The sequence below is a fragment of the Piliocolobus tephrosceles genome, chromosome 7, assembly GCF_002776525.5.
Source record: "Piliocolobus tephrosceles isolate RC106 chromosome 7, ASM277652v3, whole genome shotgun sequence".
Lineage (NCBI taxonomy): Eukaryota > Metazoa > Chordata > Mammalia > Primates > Cercopithecidae > Piliocolobus > Piliocolobus tephrosceles.
The window spans coordinates 64,050,233-64,078,093 of NC_045440.1; the positions used below are offsets into that span (position 1 = coordinate 64,050,233).

Below are 27,861 nucleotides of genomic sequence, written 5' to 3' on the forward strand. Positions count from 1 at the left end.
GAAAGAATAAGACATGGATTTATGCTAAATGAAGTAGCAAAATATACATATTCAATAAGTAATAGGAGGAGTCATGAATATTCATGAAAGGAGAAACCTACACATGCAGTTGAGCTTCATGCCTCTTCAGGGACCCATATTCAAAAACTAGTGGCCATAACAATCTGAGGGGAGAGTTTTTGGCCCTCCGACATCAAAAGGTGAAGCAGAGAACACAGCCTCACTGAGCTACACACAGCAACTCATGCCTGTAATCCCAGCACTTCGGGAGGCTGAGACAGGTGGATTGCTCGAGCCCAGGAGATCAAGACTGGCCTGTGCAACATGGCAAAACCCTATCTCTACAAAAAATTAGCTGTGTGTGGTGGGGCATTCTTGTGATGCCAGCTACTTGTGAGGCTGAGGTGGAAGGATTGCCTGAGCTGGGGAGGTAGAGGCTGCAGTGAACCATTATCATGCCACTGTAGTCCAGCCTGGGTGACAGGGTGAAATCCTGTCTTAATAAAAATAGTAAAAGCAAAATCCCTCACTGTGCATCCTCTGTAGACTGGCCAGAATGACTCCATGGTCAGTGGTCTCTATCAGTAAGGAACGCTGGTTGGTTATCTTGTTGAAACGTCAAAAGGGAGGGGCAGCATCAGGCTGATATCAGGGTGATATCAGGTTGATATCAGGGTGGAGTGAGTCTTTCCAAAGGGCTGGTTTCTGTTTAACTCTTAGGAAAGAAAGCCTAACGGTGGTTAGTAAGGGAGGGAATATAAGGAGGGAGTATAAAGAGGGGTACAAGGAGGTGTATCCAACCCCAGGTTTCTCTGGGGTTCTCTTAGCCAAGAGGGAGTCTGTCCAGTTTGTTGAGGGTCTTAGGATTTCATTTTGATTTCTCACCAATAAAGTGACTACAAACATTTGTGTATAGGTTTTTGCATGAACATGAAAGTACATTAGATTTATATTCCTGCTGTAACGAATCACCACAAATTTAGTGGCTTAAAACAATATAAACTTATTACCTTACACTTAGGGAGGTCAGAGGTCTGCCTTTCTTCTGGAGGCTCTAGGGGAAAAAATCCATTCTTTGTCTTTTCCTTCTAGAGGTTGCTGGCATTTCTTGCTTTTGGCTTCATTAATCCACCTAATTTCATCACCTCTGCAAAAAACCTCTGCCATGTAAAGTAATGTGTTCCCAAATTCTGTGGATTAGGATGTGTACATCATTATGGGGCTATTATTTAGCTGGGCACAATGAATTTTCATGCCTCTGGGATAAGTGTAACTGCCCAATGGGTTCACCTTGCCTGCTGCCTAGACAGAGCTTATTTATCAAGACAGGGGAATTGCAATACAGAAAGAGTAATTCACACAGAGCCGGCCGTGCAGGAGACTGGAGCTTTATTATTACCCCAATCAGTCTCCCCAGGCATTCAGGAATCAGAGTTTTTAAGGATAATTTGGTGGGTTGGGGACAGCCAGTGAGTCAGGAGTGCTGACTGATTGGGTCGGAGATGAAATCATAAGGAGTCAAAACTGTCTTACACGGAATCAGTTCTTGGGTGGGGATCACAAGATCAGATAAGCCAGTTTATTAGTCTGGGTGGTGCTGTTACTGGAGGGGGTCCTGATCCAGACTCCAAGAGAGGGTTCTTGGATCTTGCCCGAAAAACGACTCGAGGCAAATCCATAAAGTGAAAGCAAGTTTATTAAGAAAGTAAAAGAATAAGGAATGGCTCTTCCATATGCAGAGCAGCCCTAAGGGCTGCTGTTTGGCTGTTTTAATGGTTATTTCTTGATTATATGCTAAACAAGGCATGGATTATTCAGGAGTTTTCTGGGAAGAGGATGAGCAATTCCCAAAACTGAGGGTTCCTGTTTTTCAACTATATAGGGTACCTTCCTGGCATTGCTGTGACATTTGTAAACTGTCCTGGCACTAGTGGGAGAGTGTTTCAGCTAGTGAATGCATCATAATTAGTGTATAATGAGCAGTGAGGATGACCAGAGGTCACTTTTGTCACCATCTTGGTTTTGATGGGTTTTGACCAGCTTCTTTATCTCATTCTTTTATGAACAAGGTCTTTATGACCTGTACCTTGTGCTGACCTCCTGTCTTATCCTGTGACTTAGACTGCCTGACCTCCTGGGAATGCAGTCCAGTAGGTCTCAGTCTTATTTTACCCAGAACCCATTTAAGATGGAGTCGTTCTGGTTCATGTACCTCGGACAGTGCCAGCTGATTCATGAAGTGCAGGGTCTGCAAAATATCTCAAGCACTGATTGTAGGTTTTATAATAATAATGTTATCCTCCAGGTGCATGACTCCAAAACCATAATTTCTAATCTTGTGGCTAATTTGTTAGTCCTACAAAGGCAGTCGTGTCCCCAGACAAGAAGGAGGTCTGTTTTGGGAAAGGGCTTTTATTATCTTTGTTTAAAACTACAAACTAAGTTCCTCCCAAAGTTAGTTCAACCTATGCCCAGGAATGAGCAAGCATTATTTGGAGGTTAGAAGCAAAATGGACTTGGTTAGCTAAGATCTCTTTCACTGTCTCAGTTATAATTTTACAATGGCAGCTTCACAGGTATCCAAAAGTGCAACAATTTGTTCATATGATAGTTGTATGTATAGTTTTTTATGAAATTGTCAGTTTTCCATATTGACTGCCTCTGTTTATAATCCCCTCAGCGACATGGGAGTGACATAGTTTCTATACAACTTCACGAGCATTTGGTGCTGTCACTCTTTTTTATTTTAGCCATTCTAATAGGTGGTCAGTGATATCTTACCATGGCTTCAATTTGCATTTCTCTAATAGCTAAAGATGTTGGATATATTCACGGTTTTTACATGTCATCTGTATATTCTCTTTGGTAAAATATCTGTCCATATCTCTTTGTCTGCATTATTTTTAATGTAAATAACCAGCAGTTCTTTAGAAATATTTTCACCAGGGGTGATAACAGAATTAAGCCATTCTTTGGATAAATTTTTGACCTCCATCTCTGGGGAAAATTTAGTGTAGTGCTTCTAAAACTTTAGTGTGCATCAGAATCATGAGTAGAGCTTATTAAACAAATTGTTGCGACCCAACCAAAATTTCAAAATTTCTGATTTAGTAACTATGGGGTGGGCCCTAGATAATCTGCATTTCCAATGAACTCCCTTGTGTTGCTGATCCTCTTATTCCAGGAAATAATTTCCTGCTGCCTTTTTTTTTTTTCTTTGAGACAGGGTCTCACTTTGTTGCCCAGGCTGGAGTGTAGTGGTGCAAACACAGCTCACTGCAGCCTCAACTTCCTGGGCTCAAGTGATCATCCCACCTTAGCCTCTCAAGTATCTGGGACTACAGGTGAATGCCACCACGCCCAGCTACTTTTTGTAGTTTTTGTAGACATGGGGTTTCACCACGTTGCCAAGGCTGGTCCTGAGCTCAAGGGATCTGCCTGCCTCAGCCTCCCAAAGTGCTGGGATTACAGGTGTGAGCCACTGAACCACACCCACCATTGTGTCATTGTAAATTTTCCTGTAGTAAACTGACAGTGAATGAGAAAGTTGTGCTCAAAAGTGAAGAGCTACCAAAAAACAACAATGGTTGGAGACATGTCAAAAAGACACAAGAACCAACCTGATCTTCAAAAGGCTAAAACTAGAATAATTTGAACAATAAAATAAGTAATAACTGTACTGGATTATAACCTAAAGAATAAAACAAATATCTCTAAGTCCTGTGAAAGGAAAATTTAACTTTGGACCCCAAATTCACTAAGCCAAAGGGAAAAGTCAAGCTGTAGGGTAAAACTGCCTCCCACTGTATTCCTAAATAAAATAGCTACAGTGATTAAAAAAGCTGTATACCTCCCTCACAACTTTCCCACAAGGAAATTTCTTGTCGACAAAGGACAGAAAGAACTCAGTCATCCCTCTGCTCCCATGAGACAAATGCATATGTGACTGCTTCCTTTGCCCTATTGTTTCACTAAGCTAGACAAAGGCAGAAGTGACTACTCCTATAAGTTGTATATTCAAAGGCTCATCAGAAACTCAAAACAATACAATCGTTTGTCTCTTACCTACCTATCTAGATGGGATAATTCCCTTGACCCCCTTCATGGGCAGGAACTGGAATAGTTTATTTCGCTTAGCCCTCTGCTGGCCACTCCTCATGAGACGGAGCGTGCAAGCAAGCAAGTATGGGAACCGGAGCAAATGAACCAAATGAACGCTGGAACCCACCTGTTGTTACCCTCTGATGGGAGCAGGCTCTGTGCAGCCCCGCAGCAGCATCCAAGCATATTACAACCAATGCTCTTTCATCTCTGCCATCTGGGGATGGCCAAGTGCCAAACAGTTGAAAGGGTCAGGTTGGCAGCCCCTGCCCTCTCGGTACCTGGGTTCTTGTTCAGCGTCCAGGAAGAATCAGGTCACATGAATGGATTGAAGGGTAGTGTATGTGGAGGATTTTACTGGGCAGTGGAAGTGGCTGTCAGTGGAACGGGGAGTGAGAAAGGGGATGGATGGTATGGGAAAAAAAGTGATCTTTCCCTGAAGACTGGCCATCTCCAGCCGGACCCCTCTCTGAACCCGCACATCTGAAGTTAGCCATGTCTATCCATAGTCTCCAATGCTCAGTTGCTTCTCTGCTCACCACTCAACCACTTGTATCCCCAATGCTCAGCTGCTTGTATCCCCAACAGTCGCTTATGTTGCTCTGCCAGCTGAAGTCTTTTTATGGGCATATGATACGGGCATGGCAGATCAAACAGGCAACATTTGGGTGGAAAAATGGGGTTGGCTGTTTTTACTTAGGGCCTCAGTTTCAGGCTTAAGGGTGGGGTTTAGCAGGACGCCCAGCCCTTCTGTATCACTATGACCTGGATGCCCCATCCCCACTTCAAGTTGTCCCAACTTTCTGGACTGAACCAGTGTGCATCCTACATATATTGATTGATGTCTCATGTCTCCCTAAAATGTATAAAACCAAACTGTGCCCTGACCCCTTTGAGTACATGTCAACAGGACCTCCTGAGGCTGTGTCATGGATGTGTCCTTAACCTTGGCAAAATAAACTTTCAAAGTTGAGTAAGACTTGTCTCACATATTTTGGGTTCATAGTCCATTGTTATATAAATAAATGGGGGAGGCTGGGTGCCATGGCTTACGCCCATAATCCCAGCACTTTGAGATGCCAAGGCGGGTGGACCACTTAAGGCCAGGAGTTCGAGATCAGCCTAGCCAACATGGTGAAATCCTGTCTATACTAAAAATACAAAAATTAGCCAGGCATGGTGGCAGGGACCTGTACTCCCAGCTACTCAGGAGGTTGAGGTGGGAGAATTGCTTGCAACTGGGAGGCGGAGGTTGCAATGAGCTGAGAGCACTTCACTGCACTCCAGCCTGGGTGACAGAGTGAGACCCTATCTCAGAAAAAAAAACAAAGAATAAATGGGGGAGAAAGGGCAAGCCTTACTTACATATGAATTCTATATAACATATCTAAGTACTCTCCCACCAAAGAGGTGAAGTTTTAATTCTCTTCCTCTTGAGTGTGGGCTGGATTTAATGACTCATCTTAAGGAGAAAATACTAACTTTGCCATGGAAAAATCTGGCATACATCATCTTAACGAAATGATCAAGAGGAATATCACCAATATATACATACTGAAGTCATGTATGATATATGATGTGATGAGAAAGGCACCTATCCTTGTGGTACTGTCCTCCCATGGCAGGGTGAACTCACAAACTGGAGCTCAGTCTGGAAGGACAAGAGGGTTCTTGGCTTCATGCAGGAAAGAGCTCAAAAGCAAGTGACAGAGTAAAGTGAAAGCAAGTTTATTACGAAAGTAAAGGAATATCAAAGTAATAAAAGCCATTTATGACAAACCCACAGCCAGTATTATGCTGAATGGGGAAAAGTTAAAAGCATTCCTGTTACCGGTAGAAGGTATCCAAGTTGCCAGTGGTGAATCCATGTGGGTCTGCAGCAACCTCAATTCTTGCCTCCTGAGAAGGAAGAATTCAACTGAGGGATACAAGGCAGAAAAGGAGACTGAGGCAAGCTTTCAGAGCAGGAGTGAAGGTTTATTTAAAAAGGCTTGGAATGGGGCTGGGTGCGGTGGCTCATGCCTGCAATCCCAGCACTCTGGGAGGCCAAGGTGGGTGGATCAGCTGAGATCACAAGTTCGAGACCGGCCTGGCAAACATGGCAAAACCATGTATCTACTAAAAATGCAAAAAAAAAAAAAATTAGTGGGGCATGGTGGCAGTCACCTGTAGTCCCAGCTCCTCAGGAGGCTGAAGCAAGATAATCACTTGAGTCTGGGAGGCGGAGGTTGCAGTGAGCGGAAATCAAACACCACTGCACTCCAGGCTGGAAGACAGAGCTAGACTCCGTCTCAAAAAAAAAAAAAAAAAGTTTTAGAACAGGAAAGAAAGGAGGGTACACTTGGAAGAGTTCCAAGGGGGCACCGAGGTCAAGTGAGATGTTTAACCTTGACCCTAGGACTTTACAGGCTCACCCCTTTCCAGGATTCATTCCTTAGGGTGGGCCACCAGCAGGCACAGTGCCCTACTTACCCTTGGGAAGTGAGCATGCGCACTGTGTTTAGGAAGTTGTATGCATGCCCATCTTTTTTTTTTTTTTTTTTTTTTGGAGATGAGTCTCACTTGTCACCCAGGCTGAAGTGCAGTGGCATGATCTTGGCTCACTGCAACCTCCGCCTCCCGGGTTCAAGTGATTCTCCTACCTCAGCCTCCCGAGTAGTTGGGATTACAGGCATGAACCACCACACCTGGCTAATTTTTGTTTTTTTTTTGTTTTTGTTTTTTGAGACAGAGTCTTACTCTGTCGCCCAGGCTGGAGTGCAGTGGCGCAATCTTGGCTCACTGCAACCTCCACCTCTCAGGTTCAAGCAATTCTCCTGCCTCAGCCTCCTATGTAGCTGAGACTACAGGCACCGGCCACCACGCACAACTACTTTTTGTATTTTTAGTAGAGATGCGATTTCACCATGTTGGTCAGGCTGGTCTCGAACTCCTGACCTCAGGTGATCCGCCCACCTCAGCCTCCCAAAGTGCTGGGATTACAGGTGTGAGCCACCGTGCCCGGCTTAATTTTTGTATTTTTAGTAGAGATGGGGTTTCGCCATGTTCATCAGGTTGGTCTTCAACTCCTGACTTCAAGTGATTCACCTGCCCCGGCCTCTCAACGTGCTGGGATTACAGGCGTAAGCCACAACACCCAGCACGTATGCATGCCAATCTGAGGCTTTTTTCCCTTTTCCGATGGAGTGACCCGAGACATCATACTCCACCATTTTGTCTCTTAATGCATATACATGGGAAGTTGCTTCTCCCTGGTGTCTGCTTTCAATTAACATTTTAGTGCAATAGGTGTAGACCATCAGGAAATAGCCTCTTCCTGGCACCAGCTGCCAATTTATCACTTTTAGAAAGGCAATGTGATAATTGGCAAACCATTACCCGACATTCCTAGTGGGTAGGGGAAGAGCCCTCTCCTGCCCTACTCACGCCAATCTAACTACACTTAACAAGGAAAGACCTAACAAGGAAACTGACAAATTGGAGGGGATTAAAGAGACATGACATTGAAATGTTGTATGGTATTCTAGAATAGAAAAAAAAAATACTCGTGGAAGAACTGAGGAACTCTAAGTAGTCTATAGTTAATAATATTGTACCAATGTTAAAAGTATTGTACCCATGTCAATTACAATTTTTTAAAGCCCATATCTTGGCATAATTACAATGTCGTGTAAGATGTGAAAATTAAGGAAAGGTGAGTGAAGAATACATGGGAACTCTCTTTGCAATACTTCCATAAATTTACAATTATTTCAAAATAAAGGTGCTTTTTTTTTTTGATACGTAGTTTCGCTCTTGTTGCCCAGGCCTGAGTGAAATGGCATGATTTTGGCTCACTGCAACCTCCCGCGTTCAAGCAATTCTCCTGCCTCAGCCTCCCGAGTAGCTGAGATTACAGGCATGCACCACCACACCTGGCTAATTTTGTATTTTTAGTAGAGACGGGGTTTCTCCACGTTGGTCAGGCTGGTCTGACCTCAGGTGATCCTCCCACCTCGGCCTCCCAAAGTGCTAGGATTACAGGCATGAGCCACCGCGCCCAACCAAAGATGCTTTTTTTTTTTTTTTTTTTGAGATGGAGTCTCACTCTGCTGCCCAAGCTGGAATGCAGTGACATGATCTTGGCTCACTGCAACCTCCACTTCCTGGGTTCAAGTGATTCTCCTGCCTCAGCCTCCCAAGTAGCTGGGATTACAGGCGCCCACCACCATGCCTGGCTAATTTTTGTATTTTTAGTACAGATGGGGTTTCACCATGTTGGTGAGGCTGATCTCAAACTTCTGACCCCAGGCGATCCATCTGCCTCAGCCTCCCAAAAGTGCTGGGATTATAGGCGTGGGTCACCACGACTGTTTTTTTTTTTTTTTTTTTTTTTTTGATACACGGACTTTTGGTCCCAACCCTAGAGCTTCTGATTCTGTAAATACGGGCTGGGCCCGAGAATCTGCATTTGAATAAGTTCCTAGGAGATGTTGCTGCTCGTCCCAAGGAAACAGTTTGAAGAAATTGCTTTAATCAAATCTTAAGGTTATTTGATGTTTTCTGCTGCCTTGTTCTTGTCACTGTAAATTTCCCCGCAGTAAACATAAGAATAAATGGAAAAGTTTTGGCTTTTCTGTTTCAAAGAAGATTGACTGATTTTTTACTTTATTCAGTGTCTTTCTAAGCTGTTAGTGATTTTTACCTCAAGCATATTTAAGAATACCTCTTTTTAAAAGTGCATCAACCAATCCTCAAGTTGAATTTTCTACACTTCGTTCATGTACTATGTATGTTGCTTAAATAACAGGAAGCCTTAGAAATTTTGGCTTAAACACTGGTAAAATTCAAAGATAAGTTTAAGTGCTGCTAGTTAACAAAGCAAATCCAGGAAATTACTAGGGACAGACTTTACTACTAAGTCTCTCTCCAACCGTTCTCTCCTTCTTCCTTAGTAGTAAACACCCTCATTTTAACTGAACACATGGCCACTCAGAATATATTTTCCAGCTTTCACTTAACTTTAAATACTTGTAGGAAACTATGTTTTAGTTAGTAGGAAGTAGCCAGAAATGGTAATATAGTTTGGATGTTTGTCCCCTCCAAATTTCACAATTAAATGTAATCCCTAATGTTGATGGGGGAGAGGCACTTGGATCACTGGGGCAGATCCTTTATGAATGGTTTAGCACCATCCCCTTGGTGATGAGTGAGTTATTTCTGTGAGTTCACAGGAGAACTGGTTGTTTAAAAGTGTATGTCACCTCCCCCATCTCACTCTTGCATCCATTCTCACCATGTGTAAGCCAGCTCCCCCTTTGTCTTCTGCGATGATTGTAAACTTCCTGAGGCATCACCAGAAGCCAAGCAGATGCTGGCACCATGCTTCCTGAATAGCCTGCAGAATAGTAAGTCAACTAAACCTCTCTTCTTTATAGATTTCTCGGTCTTGGGTATTCCTTTATAGTGATGGAAAAACAGACTAATACAAATGGAAAAAATGCAATTTCTACAAAATGTCCTTAAAGGAGAACAATGTGCTTTCTTTGTTTTTCTGCTGGTGGGAATGTGATTATGATGGCTGGAAGTTGAGCAGCCATCATGGGTCACAGGTAGAGGTATCATAATGAGGATTGTTAGATATGAGTTCTAAATTTCTTTTCAAAGAATCAGTATGTCAGTATGTTCAATTCTTTGCCTTCTACTTTTAAACTTAACTTCATCATAAAGCAACCTTTTTCGATTACCTGCTCCACCATGACTCATTCCAATTACCTACTCCACCCTGACTCATTCCGATTACCTGCTCTGTCATAACCATTTTTCCCGCCAAACCACTCACCCTGTCAGTCTCTTTAAATTAGCCAGTCAGAATTAGTTTAGCCTGTGTGGTCTAACCCTAGCTAATAGGGGAACGACACAGCAGCAGGGGCCACATGCGTCAGGGATAGAACCCCTTCCCTTCCCTTGTCCAAGTGTGCGCTCACCGTTGTTCCATCTGTAAGGGTGCACCCTTCTATAGAAGTAACTTGCCTTGCTGAGAATTACAAAGAAAATTCTATATTTGAGGGCTGTTTCTTTCGTGGCAACGAAACTTCATTTGTAACAGGATGGCGGAGCAACAGACTAGATGAAGCCTGGATATCTGATATAATGGCAACCCAAGTCCTGGACTATATCCAGATTGCTGTTATATGAGAAAAACAGATTTCTATCTTCACCTCCTGTTATTTTGAACTTGATACTACTTGTAGCTGAACCTAATTTGAACTGATAGAAGCAGTCATACAGAAGTTACAGTTGTGCAGAATGGAACTTCACTGTCTGTCATTTCAGCACTTTGGGAGGCCAAGGCGGGAGGATCCCTTGAGCCCAGGAGTTGGAGACCAGCTTGGGGAACACAGCAAGACCATGTCGCTATAATTAAACAACAAAACAACAAACAACAACAACACATGCACACACAAACACCAAGATTAGCTGAGGGAAAAATGAAGACTTAAATCCAGCCTGCCCTCTCCTTTCCAAGCTTTACACTGTGATGTGTGCTCCAGGAGGCTGACATACCCTAATGGCTCTGCAGAAGAGTGCATTTTTATCTAGAATCTAGGCTCTGTGGCAACATTTTTCAAAATATCCTCTCCATTCTCCTTGCCCAAGACCATGGGAACCCATCTCTTGCATCAGCATGACCTGGATGTGAGACCTGGAGTCAAAGGAGATCCCTTTGGAGCTTTAAAATTTGACTGTCCTTTGCATGGACCCTGTAACCCCTTTGTTTTGGCCGATTTCTCCCATTTGGAATGGCTGTATTTACCCATTATCTGTACCCCTATTGTATCTAGGAAGTAGCTGGCTTGCTTTTCATTTTACAGGCTCATAGGCAAAATGGACTTGCCTTGTCTCAGATGAGACTTGGACTGTAGACTTTTGGGTTAATGCTGAAATGAGTTAAGACTTTGGGGTACTATTGGGAAGGCATGATTGGTTTTGAAATGTGAGGAAATGAGATTTGGAGGGGCCAGGGCAGAATGATATAGTTTGGCTATGTCCTCACCCAAATCTCAACTTGAATTTATCTCCCAGAATTCCCACATGTTGTAGGAAGGACCCAGGGGGAGGTAACTGAAGCATGGGGGCCGGTATTTCCTGTGCTAGTATCATTATAGTGAATTAGTCTCATGAGATCTGATGGGTTTATCGGGGTTTCCTGCTTTTGCTTTTTCCTCATTTTCTCCTGCTGTCCCCCATGTAAGAAGTGCCTTTTGCCTCCTGCCATGATTCTGAGGCTTCCCCAGCCATGTGGAACTTTAAGTCCAATTAAACCTCTTTTTCTCCTCAGTCTTGGGTATGTCTTTATCAGCAGCATGAAAATGGACTAATACACTCCTGGAGGCATTGGAGATGGTTTTTAGGTAGTCCCCAGATGTACTTCAAAAGTCTGTTAATATTAAATTAAGTAGGTTTGTATTTGAGGTTAGTTAGCACTACATTCAGCAAGTTCAGATCTCATTGCTAGGAAGAAAAGTCATAAAGGAAGAAGTTTGTTGAGCAGAAATGAAAGAGAATAGAAGCTCATAATATTATGTCATTAGCCAGTATTATACGGTGGTTATTAGAGTGGGAACTTGGGAGTCAAACTGCCTGAGTTCAAAAACTGGCTCTCATAGTGACTGGCTGTTATTTGTGGCATGTTTCCTAACCTCACTGTATCAGTTTTTGTAATGGCACTTCTGCAAGGATGCTGTGGGAATTAACATGACAAATAATGTGTTCTCAATAAATGTAAGCGATTACTATTTCTGGGAATCTTTTAGCAAAGGAACAATTCACTACCTGTATATAGCCACAGTTCGTTGAAAGCTTACTTTTGTGTCAGGAACTGTACACACAAAGGACCTAATCTTACTTACGAGTAAGCCAAGGCTTAGAAAGTTTCAGGCCCTGCGCAGTGGCTCACGCCTGTAATTCCAGCACTTTGGGAGGCCAAGGCGGGTGGATCACAAGGTCAGGAGATCGAGACCATCCTGGCTAACATAGTTAAACTCCATTTCTACTAAAAATACAAAAAAATTAGCTGGGATGGTGGCCTGCGCCTGTAGTCCCGGCTGCTGGGGAGGCTGAGGCAGGAGAATAGCCTGAACCTGGGAGGCAGAGCTTGCAGCGTGCCGAGATCACGCCACTGTACTCCAGCCTGGGTGACATAGCAAGACTCTGTCTCAAAAAAAAAAAAAAAAAAAAAAAAAGTTTCAGTGCCTCTACCAAGGTTATAACACTAATTCTTGCTCCACTAGAATTCAAACTCGAATTGATTGGGTTCCAAAGCCATGATACTAAGGATCAAAGACAAGGCTTGCAAGATTTCATAAGCCTCCTCTTGTATATTCTCTCTCAAGTTCCTGGCTCATAGCATGTACCAGTAAACTCATTAAAACTAAAACGGTGTTTGGGAGTGAAGGATGAGAGACATTGAGAGCAACAGCAGAAAGGGTTGGGGGAGTCTTGGGAAGTGCAAGGGTGCTCAGGTTGGGACCTGTGGCAATGAATAGGAGGGCCAGGGAAACTGACCAGAACTCAAAAATGCCTCTTGGTGATTCACAAGAAAAGTCGCCTCTCAAGTTTTTCTATTATTCAGTGCTTCTAAGATACTGTTGCACTGTAAACTACAAAGTTAATCTTATGATTCTACAATTATACTTTCTAAATGATCACTTATTTGATGGTTTTGAAGTACAGAAAGTATTTGGTCATTTAAATTATTTCCTTCCATGGAGTCTGTATCACTGAAAGACAAGGAATGTTTGCCTTTATTGTAGATATTTCAATGAAAATGTCAACATGTTGCAAATTGGCATCCTTTGGGTTTGCCAATATGTGGAAAAGAACTTTTTCAATGGAAATTTCCCTCTTTTTAGGGTCGAAAAGACGCTCTGCAACTATACTTAAGTATCCCAGGCAACTTTATTCATTCAAAAAAATCAGAGCGGAGTCAAAAGCACAAATCCATGAATTGGGCGGCAAAGTCTGACTCCAGAGATAACGGCTGAACTGGGTTTGGAGAGACTGAACCCGCGCCGGTGCTCCTCCCGTTTGCTTGGACATGTTTGAGCACCACAGCTCTAACCCGCCACTTCAGTTGCACTGGCCGGTTTGTGGGGACGCAGCAACTCCGTCCCGAGGGCGGCTGAGTCAGCACCCATGCCCGCGGCTTTGGGCGGCCGCCGGAGGCTCCCGTTAGGCCCGGCCCGCTCACCGGGATCTTCCCTGCCTCCGTCCAGTCAGCCTCCAGGAGGGCGCCGCCGGCCGCCGTGACTTAAGCAAGGCACTACTATCTCCATCGCCGCCGCCTCGGCTGTCTTCCTGCCCAGAGTGCGACAAAATCCGGCTCTGGCCAGCCTTCCAGCTGACGCCGCTTGGCCAGCGCCCTGCAGCGTCAGGGCGGGAGAGAAGGAATCCGCAGAGAAGACGCTGAAAGTTGGCGCTAGCGGACGCCCCGACGCCCCCCCTCCACGACGCATGCGCCCACGGGCAGTCAGCGCCGGTCCCGTCTCCGATGACGTGGAGGTGCGGAGGCGGAGCCAAGACCGGCGGCGGGAGGGTGGGGGAGGAAGAGCGAGGTGAGCGCGGACGTCAGAGTGGAGAGCGGAAGGTCAGGGAGGCTCGGAGCGGAAGTGAGACTAGGGAGTCTGTCCGCCATTGTGGACCCGAGAAGCGGAGAGCGAGAGGGGGAAGAGGAGCGTGCAAGCGGAGAAGACGGGCCTCTTCCTCCGACTCCCGAGCGCGAGGCCCTCATTTTGGGTTCTCAGCGAGCGGCGGCAGCGGCGGCGGTTGGAACAATCACTCGGCCAAGGGCGACAGCCAACTGCTGTGAGTGCACGGGGAGAGGCCCAGGCAGCGGCGGCGGCGGCGGCTCTCGGGTTGCGGTGAAGAATGTCAGCCACTAGCGTGGATCAGGTGAGGGAGCAGAGGGCCCAGGCTCGGCGAAGGCCCGAGTCCCGGAGCTCCACCCTCGCGCGGGGCTTCGGCTCCTCCCCGTCGCCGCCGCTGCCGGCCCCATAACGGTGCCCCGGGCGCAAGTTGCTGCGGTGTAGCTGCCTGGGCCGGGGCGTACGTCTTGGCCCCGTAGCCTGCGGCCGGGCGCGGTGCTGCGGTGGGTGGGGGCAAGGACCGGTCTTAGGGGCCTTAGGACACATCCTGAGGGCGGCAGACATGGGGCTGAGACCGGGCGAGCTCTGGGAGAAGGATTCCGAGTGGCGGGTGGGAGGTTTAAAGGCCGGGGGTGGTTGGGAAATTGGTGGCTGTGGAGGATATGGTGGGTTTTTACTCCTACGCGGATAGTCTAAAATAACTTGTCTTTGATAATGCCTTTGATTAACACACTTTCTCTCTTCTTCCTTTTTCTCCTCTTTACCGCATCTTTCGTCTTGCTACACAGAGACCTAAAGGGCAAGGAAATAAAGGTGAGTTTGGATTTTTTTTTCTTACTGCTCAGTGTTGCCTTGATGTTACTTTTAAACTCTGTGAGGGTTTTTTGTTTGTTTTTGCTCCCTCATGGGAAAAAATGTAGGATTAGAGAAAATATTCATCATGGCTAAGGTAGCCAAGTTCTATCCAGAGCTTCGGTAGTTCGTTGCTTTGAAGCCGCTTTATAGAAACCAAAGTAGTACGAGAAACAGTTTCCTTGTCAGTTAAGGAGGAATTGGTGTGAACCTAGTGGTATTTCTTTGGTTTTCCAGTTTATCTGTGTTATGTAACTTCTGCCACAAAACATTTCTACACGTGTATGTAGACAAGTATATTCTTAAAGTGGACATTTTGTTTGACTTGTCTGGATTACACTGGAAAATGGAACTCTACATACTATTCCATCAGATTAATGAAAATTGTACTGTTAATCACAGATTCTGTTGAAGTCAGTTGCAAGGAGGCAACAACACGAGAGAGATTAGAATTAAGTAGGCATGCAGTCTTGCACTGTTGTCCTGATTGCAAGGTGTGAATCAATCTGGTATTCTATAAAGGGCTGAGAATAAAATAATTTGTGACTTTCTTTCAGGATTTTATAATTTACTCTTTAGCAAAAGTACCGTTGAAAGAAAAGTGTTTTTTTTTTTTAAAGTGTGTTTTGTATTAATATGGAACAGTGCAGTCAGCTGACTACATTAGTCATGTGACATTTAGTTAAGTATAGAACAATAACTGCTTTCTTGGGATAGTGCCAATTAAATAACATCAAAGCAAATTATATATAACATTTTGTAGTGCTTGAAATTACGCTAAAATTTGCTTTCTGTTCATTTCAGTAACAGTGTTAGAAATTAAGATCTATAGTAGCCTTTTAGATATAGATTGTCTTTGGTGCCTTTTAAATTCTTGTTAGGGTATTTATTTGCTATTGCAAATTTGGTGAATTTAAAATAATAGGTTTTGGATATGTAGATTAGTTAATTTCCTTTGAAATGTGGAATTTGTACATACCAATTACATAGCACCATATTAGGTAACATTTATTGGTTTGTTTTCATTAAAGATGTTTTCTTGCAGTATATAAATATTTAGACATTTTAATTTTTAAAATTTCATTTCTAGAATTTTTTTTTGTAAGCGTAAACCTGAAATAAAGTTGGATATTGATTTATTTTAAATGAGTTTTTAAAAATTTGTGAATTTTAAAAAGAATGATCCATTAATTTCTTTTTTTGCTAGTCTACCCATTAGGAATTATATAGACTTGGAGATTGTGAAATTGTGGTCATTATTGCCTAGCATAAATTATTTTATCCTAGATCTGTGGGGAGGTGGCACTTTGCAAGGCTATTTGAAATGCTAAGTGTTTTGTGTTACCTGCTTTAAGGTAAGTACACAAGTTCTATGAGGTACTTGTTTGTTAAAAGAGTCTCTACAGCATTGTAAGTCAGTAAAATAAATTTGATTTATGGGTGGTCATTTCACTTAGGTAGGCACTGGTGGCATCTTTGATATTAGACATGAGTTATCTATAAACTGCATAATATATCCACTGTTTGCAAATAAGTATATTTTGGTTATTTCAAAAATTTTTATCCGTCAGTATCACTTCTGTTAGGTGTATTGAGACACATACACAAAGTGTTTATTTTGATAGTTATTTATTCTCAAGAAATTTTCTTTCTTTCCCCCTTGTTGTTCAGTTTATTAATTTCATCTAAGGTTAGAATAATGGATTGGGATTCCTTGGAGTCCTGAGTTCTAATACTGCCTTTGGCTACTGACTTGCCAAGTGAGCTTGAAAACATTCTACCTGTTTGTCAGAATCTCCCCTCTATAAAATAAAAATAATAACTCTAGTCATAATTCTTGTGGTATGTTGTGAGAATTCTTATAATTACAATAGTTCGCTGCTCTAGTAGCAATTACATTTGCTGAATTTCTTTTCACTTTCCTCACTTAATCTATTTTTAAGATGCAGGAAGACTCCTTTGCATGGAGCCTTGGCAGGAGGGGAAAAATGTTACTGGCCTGAAAGTATTGCTAATTATTTAAGTTCCTTAAAAATGGCAGATGCTACAAATGCACAAATACACATATACGTTATTTGTATTTTTATGACTCTGCAGGGAGAATTACAAGGCAAAGGCAGCACCACCAGTGAACCTCATATTAGTAGCTATGTGTGTATTTGAGAAAAGCTGTTCTGCCTTAGCTTGTTTCCAGCTAGTAAAATTATTTTACAGTTCTGTTTACTTTTATTAAGTTATTTTCCTTAAACTACAAGCTCAGTATTCTAAATATGTGTAATCTTGAATTCAGAACTTAGCAAGCTTATGAAAAATATGTCCTTGAGAAGTTGGTGTCAGTTAAAGTTTTGAACACATAATCCTTTTCAGTCAACTTACTCTAATTTCAGAGATTCTGTTTCTTTTCTGAATTGTCTTCAGTTGACAGCATTAGCCTAACACCTAGTTTTAGTGTCTTTGATTTTCTATATATCCTTAATTACTTAATTCATTACAGAAGCCAAAAGGAATTCTAAATAAGTGTCTTTGATATGACAAAAATGTTTTTGTAGAGTAAGTAATAATTCAAGGTTTACTTGTTTTCTAAATTTGAATTCTTTTTTAATTAATAGTCTGTCCCTGTGTTAAATATTGGAACTCTTTATTATCCTTGGCAAGAGTAGTACCAAAGGATAGTAGAAATGTAAGAATAATTATTGCCTATTGGTTCATAATTTAACACTGACTTTGTATTTTTTTTATTATTAACAAGTAGAATTTTTGCTTATTGGAATAAAGGTGTGCAGTGCTTTTATTTGGGAGTACTATGGATGGAAGTGTCAGATGCCATACTTACAGTCTTAGGCCTTACTGCCTCCTTTCTCCTCTTCCTAAGTTTATAAATAGCAAATTCATGGAACAGGATTTATCTTTTTCCTCCTCTCCACTCTCTTCCAACAGAGAGACATATGCATTGTTTTATACAACTATAATTTAAAATAATTAGGTTAAATTTGGCTAAGTTTTAATTTTCAGGAAAGTAGTGGAAAATGTCTTGCATTTTGGCAATATTCAGTTGTATTCTCTCCTCATCCTCCCAAGAAATGATTTCAAAGCACTTTACTGTCATTATTTTAGGCTTCATTTTATCAATCCTCACAACATCCTTGTAAGGAGATAGAGGGTATATGGTATTGTCGCTGTTTTTGTAGGTGGGGAAACATGATGCACAGATCTGTTGACTTTCCTAACTTGATGTAGTCAGGACCAGAGCAAAGAATCACCTGGCTCCTAAGGCCCATGTTCTATCTTGATTTGACTCTGTTTCATAGAGCAGAGGAAACAGGCGAAGAATCATGTAAGTCATCTGTTCTTTTTTCCCCTGAAGAACTTTTACAGACTATGGAACTAGCTTGGATTTCAATTCTATTTAATGGTTTTCAGACTCCAAGACATTAGTTTGTCGTTAAGTAATATTCAAAAACGAAAGTCTTTATGATCGTTTTCTTAAAGATACACTTCCAAAACTTAAGGGCTAGTTTAATGCAAGTAGCTTCTCAGTATATGTGAAGTACTTTTAATTAAACCTTTTTTTTAAAGTAGATTGACTTCTTGTACTATATTTTAAGACTTTGTAGACATTTATGCATCATTTAAAAATGATTGTAGACTGTATTTTTAATAGTATATGGGTTGTTCTCAGGCCTAGCCTTAGAAGAGAAAGAATGGAACAGAAGAAATAAGTAAGAATAGCAGTATAATATACAGATAAATTTTAAGTAAGCACTTTTTTTTTTTTTTTTTTAAATAGAGACAGGGTCTCGCTCTGTAGCCCAGGCTGGAGTGCAGTGACATAATCATAGCTCAGTGTAACCTGGAATGCCTGGGCTCAAGTGATCTTCCTTAGACTCCTGAGTAACTGGGACTGTAGGCACATGCCACCACACCTGTCTAATTTCTAAACATTTTTCGTAAAGATGGGATCTTGCTAGGTTGCCCAGGCTGGTCTTGAGCAGTTTTTGTATTTGTATGAACTAGATTTTTGAGAACCTAGTGGATATGAGAGATAGTCATAATTTTTAAGTTGTTAGCTGTTGCAAATATTGACTAACATGTATGAGTGTAATAGTGAAGAATTTTTTTTCAAGAAGTAATAGACCGTGCATAAACTACCTTTGATTTAGGAACAGTAAAGCCAGTGTCAGAGGAGAACAGGTATGTCAGAATCTCTTGGACTGAAATGGGTAACCCAGCCTTATAATGGCACTAGAAGTAACCTAAGGCACCCTCTTTATTTTGGTTTCTAGTGGCTATTACATATTTAAATTCCATGGAGCATATTTAGCTCAACTCCAGTTCTGATGCAGTCCTTATCAGACATAGTTAAATTAACGTTAGTGGAGCCAGGATCAAGTTGACCTTCAGGTTGCTCTTGTGGCCTCTTGAGGGGCAATGTGGTGTAGTAAGAAGTCTTCTTTGAGTGCTTTACACAGTAGCATCATAAGATCTTTGAGTGATCTTTGCTACTCATCGGATGGCAAAGATTTAAGGGATTTTGTGTATCTTTGCTCCCAAGCCACTGTTAACTCATAATATTACATTTTAGGTGCTCTACACTCATGGGAAAATTTAGGGATAATAAAAATGTTACAATATTACAGAGGAACACATAACTTAAACCCATCACTCTCCTAACTTCATAAAATTTGGTGATGTTGTACCTTTGAGCAGTAAATCTTTAGATACGGAGTTGTTTTTGTTTCTAATTTGTAGACATCCATCGGAAACTTTCAACTTTTTTCATCTTCACTAGTATAGAATAGTATATTTACGTAGTGCCACCCCAGCAAGTATTAGCCTAGTAACACTTCTGTTTAAATGGTTCTAAAGTCATATTAGTCCTATTTGGATCTTGTAATATTTAATGTGATAATATCTAAGATTATTGAACACTGTCATTTAATAATCAGATGAGATGAGGTAGGTACTATTCATAACCTTCTGAAACAAACAGTCAAAGGTTAGAGAGGTTAAATCCCTAACTGGAGATCATCTCCTCAGTGGTGGACTTGAGATTCAAATTCAGGACCTTACTTCTGGAGTCTGCTCAAAAGCACTCTGAAACAGCATCTAGAGAATAACAACTTCAGAGTGTTTATGGAGATGACCTTTGAACAAAATTATTTTCTGACTTGTTTTCTCATCTGTTGCAAGGATGATTATGGCTATCATTTTTGTCTTAATTTTGTTTGTCGTTTCATGTGAAAGTCTTCGTTTTGGAGAGCTTAGAATTAAAGCCCTCTTTATTTAGACATTTCACAATTATAAGTCTATTCATTGTGATATTGTTTCAAGTTAATTTTAGCTAAACTTTACTGGAGACATTTAAGACATTTACTGTAACATGAGATAAAAAATAGTTATTTTTTTATTAGAGTAAATAATTTAGAGATTTAAACAAAGTTAGAAAACATTCAGAAATCTTTTTTATTGCCTGCAACACTACTTGAAATAGTTATTTTAGATTCAAATATAGCATTAGGGAACTCTTTCCAACATTGTTATATAACAGTTTACTTACTACAGTGTTGAGATTGGGATATTTACTTAAAGTTTTTGGTAAGGGGAAGTATATACATGGCTTGTGTTTATGTAGTCTTGGGCTTATGTATCAAAAGACTTTTAAGTATTTGTGGCACATAAATATTTGTATCTAAAATAGTTTATCCTTAAGAGGGTTCTTAAAAGGAAAAATAACTCAGTATTATTTTTTCTGATTACTTTTTTGGCTTGAAAAATATTAAAAACATTAGGTTGTGCTGTGAGTTTCGTAAAGATAACTACAACACTTCTAATACAAACATATTTTTTAGTTTCAGTACAAAACGGTTCGATTCATCAAAAAGATGCTGTAAATGATGATGATTTTGAGCCATACTTAAGTAGCCAGACAAATCAGGTAAGTCTTTGACAGTTTCAGATTTTAGGAAATTAACCTTTTATTAATATTAATTGATTTTCCAAATAAATTATTTAATGTGATTAACCATAACATGGATTCATTCATCTCGTGTACCTATATAGTAAGTGAGTAGTGAGTAGCGGTTGCAGGTTTATGGCACAGGAGAGTTCTTCTTCAGAAAGTATAGGCACCAGAAACTAGGTTATGAAATATAGAATAAAGATTTGAAGGTGACCATTATTTGTATATATTATGGTTAGGTTTTGTGTGTGTGTGTGTGTGTGTGTGTATTGAAGGAACTTAATCTTTTAATGTCACTGCTATATCTTCATAGCTTAAGCTAATTAAAAGGCGTAATTAGCTAGAAATTTGTGTATTTGAAGGAGGGATTAGTTGCCTGAAATTGCCTGCAATTTTGAGTTAAATGTAGTGTTTTCTTTTTTTTAAAACATTTCAATTTGAATTCATTGATAACTATTGAAAAGTTTAACATACCTTGATAATGTTAGGAATAGAGTTAAGGAGTTTATAAACATACTTGCTTTATAAACACAGTTGCTTGCATATTGTAGACATGGACAGTTTTATCAAAGCAAGTAATTGATAACTGGTGGCCTTGAGTATTTGTGTACAAGCATAGTTGCAATTTAAACATTGAAGAACAATGGTGTTAGGTATCTGTATGCCATTTCTGCATCCATTTCTGTCTGTTATTAAAAATATGCCACTGATAGAAATAAATGAAGAAAATACATTTTCAGTATTCACCAGTTTTTTTTAGAGAGAACATTCTGGAATGAAACTTTTTGTTTTGCATTAAAAAAGCAAAAAATGCTCAAGAGCTTCGGGTCTTAAAATTAGTTCTGTAGTTCTTTGGAATAATTTTATGATTAATTTCATTGGAAATTCAGTTTTTTTGTTTGTTTTTAATTTTTGAGACAGTCTTGTTCTGTTGCCCAGGCTAGAGTGCAGTGGCCCAATCTTGGCTCACTCTAACGTCTGCCTCCCAGGCTCAAGTGATTCTTACTGCCTCAGCCTCCTGAGTAGCTGGGATTATGGGCACATGCCACTACGCCTGGCTAGTTTTTGTATTTTTTAGTAGAGATAGAGTTTCACCATGTTGACCAGGCTGGTCTTGAACTCCTGACCTGAAGTAATCTGCCTGCCTCAGCCTCCCAAAGTGCTGGGATTACAGGCGTGAGCCACCGTGCCCAACCGAAAGTTCAGATTTTAATTGGCACTGTTAAAGATGCCAGTTAGTTTATGTGTATAAATTTGAAGAGTAAATGGAAAACTGAAGTTTGACTTGTCTGCTTGCATATATGGAGAAAATGAAAAATGTACTCTAAAATTTTAACCTAGATTTTTGAAACTGTGAAAGAACAAGGAACCAAAACTTACTACAGAATTGAACAATTTGTACAGTAGAGTTATAGGGAAAATTTGAACAAAAAATAGTTCCCAATTTGTGGGATACAGGATTATTTTTAGGACCAAGGAGAGTGGTGGTTGTGTTCAACCTCATCTACCTCTTGGTTACTTCCCCTTAACCACCCCTTCCTATTTACTGAGCAACATTCCTAGCATACATTGGAGGAGAAGAAATAAATGGGAAAGAAAAAACTTTACGATCTCAGCAAAATTACTTTTCGACCTAAAGGTTATGAAAGTAGATCATTTGTTGTGAAGTGTAGTGCAAGTTTTAATTTTTTTTTTTTTTTTTGTTGAGACGGAGTCTTGCTCTGTCGCCCAGGCTGGAGTGCAGTGGCCGGATCTCAGCTCACTGCAAGCTCCGCCTCCCGGGTTCACGCCATTCTCCTGCCTCAGCCTCCCGGGTAGCTGGGACTACAGGCGCCGCCACCTCGCCCGGCTAGTTTTTTGTATTTTTTAGTAGAGACGGGGTTTCACCGTGATAGCCAGGATGGTCTTGATCTCCTGACCTCGTGATCCGCCCGTCTCGGCCTCCCTAAGTGCTAGGATTACAGGCTTGAGCCACCGCGCCCGGCCTGCAAGTTTTAAAAGAAGTGTGATTTTATTACATTCTGGCTCATAGAGTGATCCCAGTTAACGCTTACGGCAATATGGCAGTATTTTCCAACTTTGCTGAGAAATTTTGATATTAGGAGGTGTAGTAAATATTCCTTCAAAAAGATCTCCATGTTTAGATAGGTTTGAGAAATTTTGGGGGCTAAACAGTTGAACAGTTTTTTTTTTTCTACTTGATTTCATAATTTATAAATTATAATTGAAAATGAAGTTCTTAAAATGAAGATATGGTATAAAAAATCGTGACTTGTTCAAACTGTTTATTTTTTTTTTGAAACGGAGTCTTGCTCTACGGCCCAGGCTGGAGTTCAGTGCCATGATCTTGGCTCACTGCAACCTCTGTCACCCAGGTTCAAGAAATTTTCCTGCCTCAGCCTCCCACGTAGCTGGGATTACAGACACATGCTACCACGCCTGGCTAATTTTTATATTTTTAGGAGAGGCGAGGTTTCAACGTGTTAGCCAGGCTGGTCTTGAACTCCTGACCTCAAGTGATCCACTTGCCTCGGCCCCCCAAAGTGCTGGGGTGGATTACAGGCGTGGGACACCGCACTCAGCCTTTCAAACTCTTTTTTAAGGAATTTTAGTGGACTGTAAAAGACAGTTTTGAAATTGCTACCTGAAGTAATCTTCTTGCATGTTTTACTTGGTAACAGATATTTTACAATTCCTTATTATTTGTCACAAGGGCATAGAAGGGTTTCTGTTGGAGGAAAAATTTTTGTCAAGAGAGTTTCTGGTATTTCATAGAGGCACTTTAGTCTCTTCCTAGGGGAAAAACCAGCGGAGGGTGCCTGAATCCCACCAGTGTAGCAGCCAGTGCTGTGGTTTGCATTTTATCTGTTCTATATATTGGAATTGTGCGTAAGACTTTACTTGTTAAAAAAAAAAAAAAAAGTTTTAAAAAGTGTTTGGGAAACCATTACTTTTTAAAGGATGTAAAGGCATTTACCTTAGTGAACCCAAATGAATTTTTTCAGCTACATCATTGCGGCTTATGTTAGGACAAAACATTTGTAAAATATTTGTTTTAATGTTTTAAAAGATTTGTGTTAACTCATGACCTTTGGAATCAACATTTGTATAATGTTTGAAGAGAAGTTGTAAAGTTTGATTCCAGTAAGGTCTGTTCTACCTATCCTTTGCAGTACTAGATAGATTTTCAGCAGTCATCTTTCTTTAATATTAAAAATAGTTATCTCTAGCAAGATACGTATTTACATTTTAAAGAGGAGTAATACTGTAGAATATTGAAAACTGGGTTTATTGAAAATTATCTGGAATCTTCAAGGTAAATTGTATGAGAATTTAGGTTACTCTCAATTACCTAGCTAGAAAATTAAATGTTTGGACCTTTTAAATAGTACTATCATAATACATGAGTGAAAACTGGATTTATTGGTGAAAGATCTCAAGAAGATAGTGGCAAATTTAAAGTTATACAACTGTTTAATAAGGTCCTTACACACTGTACACAGTGTGTTTTTAAAATTAAATTCATTTATCTGATTTTAAAATTATAAATAAAAATAAATATTTTGATGGGAAAGGTGTTTAATGTCTTTTGCTAATAATTTAAATTGTTTTGTATACTTAGATCTAGTTCATATCAAACCTAAGGGTACTTTAAAACAAGTTGTTGACCTTTCTACTTCTGTGGCAACATATTTCTTCTATTTTATAGTGTTCAATTTCTGAAGGAATAATGTTTATAGTAATTTTGAAAGTAAATCACAGTCCTTCATTTCTTAAAATTAATTCTTTATAGTTCTTCAGAATAATTTTATGACTGAATTGATTGGAAAATTTAGATTTTAATTGGCACTGTTAAATATGCCATGTAATTTGTGCATATAAATTTGAAGAATAATTTGGAAAACTCAAGTTGAGTTTGTCTGCTTGTGTGTTCGGGAAAGTAAGTTCTTAGCTATTTTTATCAGAGAAGTAATATAGAGAATTAAATTGTCGTTTCCTGCGTTTGTCATCACTGTCCTTAGTTAAGGTATTCATTAGTTCTGCCTATTGATGTGATTTTCTAACTAATAATTCTGTACTGCCACTCAGCAGTCTTAAAATCCAAGTCTGATTGTGTCACTGTAATGTTAAATAATTACTGTAGTTTCTCAACAGTGAATACATTTATTATATGAATGCCCTTAAAGTGGTGGTTCCACTTCCCTTTCTAGCTCATCTTCTGCCAACTTTCTCCATCTGATTGGCAAAATAGAACTTACCATTATTTTATGCAGTATAAATATTTTCTTAATGTTTCTTTCACGATCTCAATTTTTGTATGTATGTCTTATACAAACGTGTACACACACCTATGGCATTTCCTTCAGGAAGTCTTTTCTGATTTTCCAGTTATTTACTCCCTCTTCTTTGTACTTGTGTTTTGTTTTACTTTCTTTGTACTTCAGTTAGAGTGATTATCACATTATAGGGTAAATAAGTCTTCCTCACCATACCTGTGAAGTGCTCCGGATTGGAGACCATGTTTTTATTTTTTGTCTCCAGTAACCAGCATGGTATCTGGCACATACAGCATTCATTATTTATTAAGTGAATGGATGGATTAGGTTATCTAATAGAATCAGAGAATGAAGAATTATGGTTGGTGAAATATTCAGGTTGAATATTATGACATTTTTCTTAACGACATTTTTATGATATGCATAAAGTATACTTTTAGAAAATTATAATAGAAAGTACATAGCATAATACAAACATTAAAATTAGAATAAACATCACTTAACTTTTTGCTTTTTGTTGTTAAATCAGAAGTCACTTCAGGAGTTTGAAGCACTTCAATTTTTGTGTGTGTGTGTGGGTTTTTTTTGGTTTTTTTTTTTTTTTTTTTTTAAGAGGGTCTTATTCTGTAGCCCACACTGGAGTACAGTAGTGTGATCGTAGTTCACTGCAGCCTCGAACTCCTGGGCCCAAGCGATCCTCCCACCTCACCTCCCAAGTAGCTGAGTCTACAGGCATGCACCACCATGCCTGGCTAATTTTTTTTTTTATTTTAATGAGATAATCTCTTGTGCAGGCTGGTCTTGAACTCCTGGACTCAATTGATCCTCCTTTTCCAGGCTCCGGAGTAACTGGGATTATGAGCGCAAGCCACCGTGCCTGGCTTTAAGCTAAAAGCTTTTATAAGAGTTGCTAAAAGAAAAAAACCCAAATAGGTGACAGAGACTGAACATGGCTTGATTTACTTGTTGGCCTCCTAGTTTGCTGACCCCTGAATTACACTATGGGTATAGACACATTAAAAACTTTACGTGTAACTGTTGTGTAGAATTCAGCACTTGTCATAGTGAAATAAGAATATTCAATATAAATTTTGAGTTTAATTTTCTGAATGCTTTCTTATAAAGAATTAACATAAAAACTTCCTACTTTGTGTGCTTTTCCACTCCCACATCCAGATGAAGACTACTGAATCTGGATTGCATTGCCAACAATCAAAATTAAAACTTGGAAACCAGTTACCTTCATGTTCAGCCCACCTTTCCTATGCATCTCCATGTGGAATTTATCCACTTTCCTGTATTATTTGTCTTTTCCATTTAACTGTAGATATTCTTTTAGAATGAGAATCTTATATCAATGTTTTTTGCAATGTATGCATTTGATTAGTGGTTGAAATAAATAGTTAAAATTATAAATAAAGGATACATTTAACGGTTTAAAAGAAGGATGAAGACAGTATACACTTTTATCTTTTTTTTGGGGGGGGGGGTGCTGGAGTCTTGCTCCGTCGCCCAGGCTAGAGTGCCGCGGCCAGATCTCGGCTCACTGCAAGCTCCGCCTCCCGGGTTTATGCCATTCTCCTGCCTCAGCCTCCCGAGTAGCTGGGACTACAGGCACCTGCCACCTTGCCCAGCTAGTTTTTTTGTATTTTTTAGTAGAGATGGAGTTTCACCGTGTTAGCCAGGATGGTCTTGATCTCCTGACCTCGTGATCCGCCTGTCTCGGCCTCCCAAAGTGCTGGGATTACAGGCTTGAGCCACCACGCCTGGCCTTCTTTTCTTTTTTGAGACGGTCTCGTTTGTTGCCCAGGCTGGAGTGCAGTGGTGTGATCTCGGCTCACTACAACCTCTGCCTCTTGAGTTCAAGCGATTCTCCTGCCTCACTCAGCCTCCCAAGTAGCTGGGATTACAGATGTGTGCCCCCATGCCCAGCTAATTTTTGTAATTTTGGTAGAGATGGGGTTTCACCATTTTGGCCAGGCTGGTCTCGAACTCCAGACCTCTGGTGATTTGCCTGCCTTGGCCTCCCAAAGTGCTGGGATTACAGGCGTGAACCACCGCTTCCAGCCCAGTTTTATCTTTTAATCAGTTAACGTATATTCATTTATACTAGATGAACTTCTCATCTTTATTAAACTTTTGAGAGTTTTATATCACAATGACTTTTTGTCAGTATGAAGCACTGAGTACTTTTCATTTTTAGTAGATACTTTAGTGATAAAATTGTACACATTTGTGTGTGTCATCTTCATAGCTTCCAAAGTTTAGTCATTAATTTTGTCAAGATTTTTTTCTTCAAGAACTATTGTTGGTGTATTTGAACTTCCCTCAGGCTTTTCTGTATATATATATTTAAATATAGCAGTCAATACTTCCAGTATTGATTTCTGTAAGATGCTACTATTGCAGTTTTAAACATGCTGTTGATTCCTTTCATGTGAATATTGTGAGCATTCTTTGACTATATTTACAGTTAGAGTTACTAATTATCCATTATAGCTGAAGAATGTGTTCAGTTAGTAAATAGTAACACATGAATTTTCCAGTTTTAAATATAGTCAGCCCTCCGTATCTGCAGTGTCTACATTCACGGATTCAGTCAGTTGTGGATCAAACATACAGTTGTCTCTAGGTATCTGTGGGAGATTGGTTCTGGAACACCTAACAGATACCAAAATCTGCGTATGCTCAAGAACCTTATATAAAATGGTATAATAGTTACGTGTAACCTATGCACATCCTTCTGTATCCTTTAGATCATCTCTGGGTTATTTATAATACCTAATACAGTGTAAATGGTTATACTGTATTGTTTAGGTAATAATGACAGGAAAAAGTCTGTATGTGTTCAATACAGATGCAACTATTCATTTCTTTTTCACAGCTGTTTTCAATCTGTGAATGGTTGAATCCACAGATGTAGAACCCACTGATAGGAAGGACTGATTGTGTTGGAAAAAGAAATAACAATACAACTGGCAATAGCCAGTAAATCGTCAGAATTATTAATTTAAATGTAACCTTTATTACATTATATTTGGTTCTC

General features: G+C 40.2%; 1 protein-coding gene and 1 long non-coding RNA gene across 5 annotated transcripts in view; one reads left to right on the top strand and one right to left on the bottom strand.

Annotated features, from left to right (window-relative positions):
- Window positions 1–12,860: 12,860 nt before the first annotated feature.
- Window positions 12,861–13,758, bottom strand: LOC111549211. The gene has a single exon (XR_002733645.3). It is a non-coding gene; the product is annotated as an uncharacterized LOC111549211 (long non-coding RNA).
- The window catches only part of YTHDF3 (YTH N6-methyladenosine RNA binding protein 3), a 42,704-nt gene continuing 28,533 nt past the window's right edge, over window positions 13,691–27,861 (top strand). Inside the window, exons 1-4 of one of the 4 annotated variants that reach the window (XM_023222338.1) lie at window positions 13,691–14,034; window positions 14,516–14,540; window positions 17,768–17,913; window positions 20,429–20,514. In XM_023222338.1, coding sequence (XP_023078106.1) covers window positions 17,856–17,913; window positions 20,429–20,514 — 144 coding nt within the window. In that variant the 5' untranslated portion in view covers window positions 13,691–14,034; window positions 14,516–14,540; window positions 17,768–17,855. The remainder of the gene's footprint in view (window positions 14,035–14,515; window positions 14,541–17,767; window positions 17,914–20,428; window positions 20,515–27,861) is intronic. The other 3 variants (XM_023222339.1, XM_023222340.1, XM_023222341.1) reach the window with 3 other exon arrangements.